This window comes from Sinocyclocheilus anshuiensis, unplaced genomic scaffold (assembly GCF_001515605.1).
Source record: "Sinocyclocheilus anshuiensis isolate Anshui unplaced genomic scaffold, SAMN03320099.WGS_v1.1 scaffold270, whole genome shotgun sequence".
Classification (NCBI taxonomy): domain Eukaryota; kingdom Metazoa; phylum Chordata; class Actinopteri; order Cypriniformes; family Cyprinidae; genus Sinocyclocheilus; species Sinocyclocheilus anshuiensis.
In genome coordinates, this window is record NW_015546041.1 from 392608 (window position 1) to 399623 (window position 7016).

General features: G+C 43.8%; 2 protein-coding genes and 1 long non-coding RNA gene across 3 annotated transcripts in view; 2 read left to right on the top strand and 1 right to left on the bottom strand.

Moving 5' to 3' along the window:
- The window catches only part of LOC107698968 (phosphatase and actin regulator 1-like), a 3455-nt gene extending 1160 nt beyond the window's left edge, over positions 1-2295 (top strand). Inside the window, exons 3-5 of the mRNA XM_016500112.1 lie at positions 942-1082; positions 1544-1620; positions 2219-2295. Of these exons, the coding sequence (XP_016355598.1) occupies positions 942-1082; positions 1544-1620; positions 2219-2234 (234 nt within the window). The 3' untranslated portion in view covers positions 2235-2295. The remainder of the gene's footprint in view (positions 1-941; positions 1083-1543; positions 1621-2218) is intronic.
- A 783-nt stretch (positions 2296-3078) lies between these two features.
- LOC107698971 (uncharacterized) overlaps positions 3079-7016 on the bottom strand; it is a 4614-nt gene continuing 676 nt past the window's right edge. The window contains exons 2-3 of the long non-coding RNA XR_001635402.1: positions 4304-4311; positions 3079-3155 (exon numbers count right to left, since the gene is read on the bottom strand). This is a non-coding gene — a long non-coding RNA (uncharacterized LOC107698971). The remainder of the gene's footprint in view (positions 3156-4303; positions 4312-7016) is intronic.
- LOC107698957 (C-C chemokine receptor type 5-like) overlaps positions 6154-7016 on the top strand; it is a 4598-nt gene continuing 3735 nt past the window's right edge. Inside the window, exon 1 of the mRNA XM_016500099.1 lies at positions 6154-6185. Within this exon, the coding sequence (XP_016355585.1) occupies positions 6158-6185 (28 nt within the window). The 5' untranslated portion in view covers positions 6154-6157. The remainder of the gene's footprint in view (positions 6186-7016) is intronic.

Here is a 7016-nt window from a genome sequence, read left to right on the forward strand (position 1 = left end):
AGCGTGTGAGAGTGTGTGAGTGAGTGAGAGTGTGTGAGTGTGAGTGAGAGCGTGTGAGCGTGTGTGAGAGTGTGAGCGTGTGAGCGTGTGAGCGTGTGAGCGTTTGTGAGAGTGTGAGAGTGTGAGAGTGTGAGAGTGTGAGAGTGTGAGAGTGAGAGTGTGTGAGTGAGTGTGTGAGTGGTGTGAGTGTGAGAGTGTGAGAGTGAGAGTGTGTGAGAGTGTGTGAGTGAGTGTGAGTGAGTGAGTGTGAGTGAGTGAGTGAGTGAGTGTGAGTGAGTGTGAGTGTGAGAGAGCGTGAGCGTGTGAGCGTGAGAGAGCGTGAGAGCGTGAGAGTGTGTGAGAGTGAGTGAGAGCGTGAGAGTGTGAGAGAGTGTGTGAGTGAGTGTGAGAGCGAGTGTGAGCGTGTGAGAGAGTGTGAGAGAGAGTGTGAGCGTGTGAGAGCGTGTGAGAGCGTGTGAGAGTGTGTGAGCGTGTGAGAGTGTGTGAGTGAGTGAGAGTGTGTGAGTGTGAGTGAGAGCGTGTGAGCGTGTGTGAGAGTGTGAGCGTGTGAGCGTGTGAGCGTGTGAGCGTTTGTGAGAGTGTGAGAGTGTGAGAGTGTGAGAGTGTGAGAGTGTGAGAGTGAGAGTGTGTGAGTGAGTGTGTGAGTGTGTGAGTGAGAGAGAGTGAGAGAGAGTGAGAGAGAGTGTGTGAGAGTGTGTGAGAGTGTGTGAGAGTGTGTGAGAGTGTGTGTGTGAGCGTGTGAGCGTGTGAGCGTGTGAGAGTGTGTGAGTGTGAGTGAGAGCCTGAGAGCCTGAGAGCCTGAGAGCGTGTGAGCGTGTGTGAGAGTGTGAGCGTGTGTGAGCGTGTGAGCGTGTGTGAGCGTGTGTGAGAGTGTGAGAGTGAGTGTGTTGATTCGTGCTGTGTGTGTGTGTGTGTGTGTGTGTGTGTGTGTGGTGTTTCAGCTGAGTCAGAGGCCCACAGTGGAGGATCTGCGTCGAGCCAGGATCCTGATCCGCTTCTGTGATTACGTGGAGGTGTCGGACGCTCAGGACTACGACAGACGCACAGACAAACCCTGGATGAGACTCACGGCGGCCGACAAGGCAAGTGTGGAGGACACTCAGATGAGTGTCTGCACTGTTCTGGTGTTTTGTAGAACTGACTGAATAAGGTGCGTGAGTAGCAGGTAACTCAGCTGTCAGGTGAAACCATGCTTTGCTGATCGACGGGTGGCACATTGAGCGACATGTGCACCTGTTCAGATCAGAACTCTGAGCTTGTGTTACACAATGATGCTGCGTTATAAATGAAGGGACAGCCGAGACCAGAGGATTTAAACAGGGCTGAAGCGTGCAGTGTTTGTGAGCCTCTTCAGACAGCTGGAGTGACGTGTGTGTGTGTGTGTGTGTGTGTGTGTGTGTGTGTGTGTGTGTGTGTGTGTGTGTGTGAGGTGTGAGGATGAGTCTGAAGTGTGTGGTGGTTCAGTTGAGTATCTCTGATTACTTCGAGGACGCCGACAATGAAGAAGCCAAGAGTTGTGTGTTTGTTTGTTTGTTTGTTGCAGGCTGCCATCAGGAAAGAGCTGAATGATTTCAAGAACAATGAGATGGAGGTGCACGAGTCCAGCCGTCATCTGACCAGGTGAAGCAGCTTTGTCTCACACCTGCATATTGAACATATTGATACAATCAGTACCTTCATTTCTATTTTCACTGTTCAAGTGTTTCATTTCATTTATTTTTATTTTTAAATGAGTTAATTAGTTATTACTTTTTCATCACAATCCCTGCTTTGGGAAACCCAGGTGTAATTGAATGTTTAATACACTTCATGATGTCGATCTAAACTCTAAAGTAACCTAAAAGTAGTCTGAATACATTAACTAATATGTGACCCTGGACCACAAAACCAGTCATTAATGAGATTTATACATAATAATCTTTCCATTGATGTATGGTTTGTTAGGATAGGACAATATTTGGCTGAGATACAACTATTTGAAAATCTGGAATCTGAGGGTGCAAAAAAATCTAAATATTGAGAAAATCATCTTTAAAGTTGTCCAAATTAAGTTCTTAGCAATGCATATTACTAATCAAAAATGAAGTTTTGATATATTGACTGCTTTTGTGCTGCAGGCTCACATACGTGTAATCCAGTAGATTACTGTAATCAGTAACAGACTACAGTTGGTAAGTAATGCATCATCCCTGCGCTCCGCTCATGCTCTGTGTGACAGGTTTCACCGGCCGTGAGACGTCTGAGCTGCTTCTGCAGAGCTTCCTCAGATCCGCCGGCGTGGCACTATTGCACTGCATTCGCACCAACACCAGCGCTTCCCTCCATCCGTTGTGCTGGTGTTTACAGGGTTCACCATCAGGAGGGCTTTCCTTCACACCATCCACTTCAGCGGCAAACTGTGAATTCTACACTCATTCACATCTGTATGAAGCGTTTTATTCATCAGGGCCTGAGAGACTCCTTTCTTACTGCATTATTCTCACCGAAGGCTCTCTGTGTTTGTCCCACATGTGTGTGGATTATGGTTGTTTTAAGCTATTTTTAGACCATTTTTCATTCATTTGCATGATTCTTGTGATGCCTGTCAGCAAATGTCCTGAAGGTCTTTGTTTTATTCATGTTTTTCTTGTTTCTTTTGCCTGTTATTTTTGTTTTATACAATTTATTTTTAAGTTAAATACATTTTACCATCCTCTTGCACTGTGTTTATTGGAATCACAAACGACTTGTTCCAAGCGCCCATCATCCATCCTTCTGAATTCGTCTTTAATAAACGAGTGGTTTAATTCTAACAGGTTGAGATGCGCTGACAGACGTGTGATCGTAGTGTTTTTCTGGATGTTTCACTCTTTTGCACTTGTGCTCATTGACTGCAGCTCAGTGGTGCAGTGTGGCGCTTGCAACGCCAGGCTCACGGGTTCGATTCCCATGGGAACCGCCAGATTAATTGTAGACATTTGAATGCTTGAGCGTCTGCACTATTCTTACATTCAAGTCCTAATGGAAGGATGTTGGTTTCCTTTAACGTAAATGATTAAGTTGCACAGACGAAGGATGCCAAACTCACACTAATGTAATAGAAACGACAAATCAGCCTTTTCAAATCTATTCTTATTTTAATGCTCAAACATCCAGTGGATGAAGCTACAATCATGCTCAGTGTTTTTTTTTTCATCATCATTTGAAGTAGATCTGACTCTCAGTTGATTTATTGCTCTCATGTTAAACTAAAGTCCTGGAATGAGAGTCTTTCTGTAGGGAATTTTGGTCATGAACTGAAACCAGTCCTGAAGGATGTGAAACTCAGCATTTCCCAACATCAGAATGAGTTTAATGAATCTCTCGTGCAGCTCAGGTAGCAAGATGTTTTTTCCAGGACAATGTGACGATCAAACAACATCAGCTGAGGGAAGAATCAAGAACATCTGGCTTCATTTTCACCAGGACTGCTTCCCAACATTGCAGCACCTAGCGTTGGCACAAAAATCAAGCATCAGCGCCACTGAACTCAACCCGTGTGGAAAAACTGAACCTTTCAAATAACTAAATCATCTTTTTAACAATAGTGTGATTTTGAGAACTTTTAGAAACTGTGTGTGTGTGTGTTAGAGAGAGTGTGTGCGTGTGTGTTGTGTGTGTGCGCGTGTGTGTGTGTGTTAGAGAGAGTGTGTGTGTCAGTCTGTGTGTGAGAGAGAGTGTGTGTGTGTGTGTGTGTGTGTGTGTGTGTGCGCGCGCGTGTGTGAACTGAAACACCATCAAGAATATTGAACACTGAATCCAAGCTTCCAGTGTCTAGTGTTTGTCATTTAGAAACGTGTAACACGTTACATGAACGTAAACTTGGCAATTCAATGATTCATTCCTCAAAATGTTCTCATAATAAAACTGTCACACATTAAAAAAGAAAACAAGAAGGATTTTGAGTTTTCATGCTTTGGAAAAGTAAGACAGCCACATGGTTTGTTTTTAATTTGATGTTTTTTATTTTTTTTAAATGTATATTTATTGTACATTTACACAGAGAAATTTAACTTTTTTGTTGTTAAATGCTCACATTTCTAGTATTTATTTATTTATATTCATGCATTTTTTGCTGAATGCCCACAATTCTGTATTATATTTAAAACAATTTTATTAGATTTTTTTATTCCCATAATTATATATATATACTGTATCGATATACTTTTTTTTTTTTTTTTTTATATTTATTTCTTTTGTTAAATGCTTTGATTTGTCCTTCCTCTTTGTTTCTTCTGCTTGTTTTGAGGAAGACCTTGCACCCATTTCTTGCAGCTTTTTTCACATCTGCATCTAATTATTTGCACATGATTTCAGTTCTTGCAGAGCTGGCGAGGATCAGATCAAGTCGATCTCACACTCGGAGACGAACGTGACGGTTCTGAGCTCTGTGTCGAGCTCCGCTTGCACAGGTATCTCTCTCTGACGGGAGGTGAAGTATCTGACCTCCTCGGCCTCATCTTTAGAGACGCTTTCTGCCCTGGCTTGTTTTAGGCAGCTCTTCTTGGGCGTGGGACGGCCCAGGACTTTCTCCTTCAGCCAGATCCCACAGCTTCTCAAGGGAGAGTTCCCAGGCTTGATGAGAGCCGTTTCCCTCAGCTGATCTGCTTCTCCTAGGGTCTGTTGGAGTATCTCCTGGAGGTTTCTTTCCACAGTAGGCGTGTAATGTCTCTGGATCATGGGTGTATCGGGCCACGCCACCCTCCCGGGCTCCAGACCCCTGACGGGATCCACCAGGAACGTCCCCGTCTCAGCCAGGTGCTCCCATTTAGTCTCAGTGAGCTTCAGGAGAGCCTTCAGGATGCGATTGGGAGCACTGGTGGGCACGTCTCTCAGACGGGACAGCATCCCTCTCTCAGGAGCTCCGGGTGGGCTCCACCTGCTCCTCACCTCGTCTCTCCAGGGCGAGGCAAGCGGCCTCGACTGGCTCCGAAGGCTGCAGTACGGCTCTTCTTTACAGTCAAAGTTGGTTTTAGTGGCCTTCATGCAGCTCTTGGGCCGTCCAGGGATGGGTTTGGCTTCTAAGGGCAATCTGTAGGACAGGTCTGCCCACGACACCTGCTTAGGTCCAGCTTTCCTTCTCGGAGGATTTAGTACCAGGTTAACAAGTTCCTCTCTCCAGCACAGATTGGACTCAGAAGTGCTTTGAGTGCTGCGCTCCGCCATCATTCTCACTGTATTCCTTAATCGGAATGAATGGCTATATATGGGGATATCAGATTCAGAATTATTAATGGCTCACGCCACGGCCTTTTATAGGCTGCGCGCGTGACGTCATCGCGCCTGCGGGGTGGCCCTGTGACGTCACATCGGCCGCGTTCTAAATCCGAATGCGCGCGCACTGAAGTATGCCCCACCAGCCGCAGAACTAAAGTGTGAAGCTCGTGCTTCAGATCGAGGGGGTTTTCAAAAGGAAAAACTGAGAGGTAGACATTAATTATTAATAACTGCTTTTAATTGGCAATTACATGTTCCACGTGATTTTTCAATTGTACAACATAAAATGCCAATTTTTTCATTAAGTGTTGTCTTCATAAAATCGCACTATTTTTTTGCACACAGTATATAGGCTAAATGAGTTTTATAATAGCCTGCAGTGAATCATCATGCATAGGCTACATCTATCTGGCAGAGTTTAAAAACTTATTTCAACTATGATATGCTTTCTTGAAACAGACATCACGGAGGAAGACTAATGCAAACGATCCGGTATTTAGTTGTGCATTCAGCAGTGACGGGGTTTTAGGCACGAGTAGCTGTATAATAAGCTAGGATATGGCGTGTTTCTGCTGTTACCAGTGAAAACAATGCAAGTGTTCTTCTGAGGGTTTTGTTTCAGACAGTCTCAGGCTTTACAGTCGAGAGTCACCATGTGTTTCTGTCTGGGAAATGGACTCATGTTTATTATTTAAGTAATTATTAATTATTTTCACTACTTAGTTTTAAGGAGGCAAAAACAGTCCTCATGAACCTCGGGCGGCACGCGCTGGAATTCTGTCAGAGCGAAACATTCGGTGGGTTTTCGGGGAAATGGGCGTGTCTTTCCCTGGAGTGGGCGTGTTTTGGGAGTTTTGGGGCTTTCCTGTTTTGTAAAGCTTTTGGACAGATTCCCCAGATTCAGCTGCCATAATCCAGAGCCATGACCGAGGAGCCGGGGACTGCAGCTGGTAGGTGCAGTGAGGCAGTGTTTCTGTGGCGAACCGTTCAAGTGATTTGACTATCATTACATATTTCAGCAGCGAGGTTGTCATGGCAACCAGATACATCGTACGCTAATTATTTTCTGCGCCTCGTGTATTTATGCCGCTAACACTTATCTCAAAGTAGCTTTTATTAATCAAATGAACGCGTGGAAAGCGCTTGTGAAGCACAACAGGAAGCAAGTGTGTCATGATCCGCCGAAATACAGAACTTTATTACACGGATCAGATCGAGGGAGGCATTACTGACTTTGATTTATACATTTATTTTCGAAATAACAATTTAAAACGTGCTTAAATAACTAAACTATACACATATTTACTTCAGAGTTGAAAATATTGTTTATTGAAAAATATAAGCCGATATATTTAGTAAAATCTTTCAGTTTCACTTTCATTAGGACGTTCTAATTTTTAATTGTGATTTTTGCTACAATGTTCACTAAATTCTAAACAATCGTTTTATGAAAAAGTGAAGAATTAAGAAAAAAACAACCAAAATTAAAATCAGCATTATTATGATCGGAATTTAAACGTGAAACAAGTATGACGTAAGTGAGCATTTAAACGTCTTCCTCAGTTTACACTCTGACCGGTAGATGTCAGGAAAACACCAACTAAAGCAGTTCCTACTTCTGTCGTTTTGTTTCGTTTACTTTCATACATAAAGAAATGTTAAACTAATGTTAAGATTTCTGAGAAACTTCACTCACTCACACACACACACACACTCACACACACTCACTCACAGACACTCACACACACACACACACACACACTCACACACACACACACAGA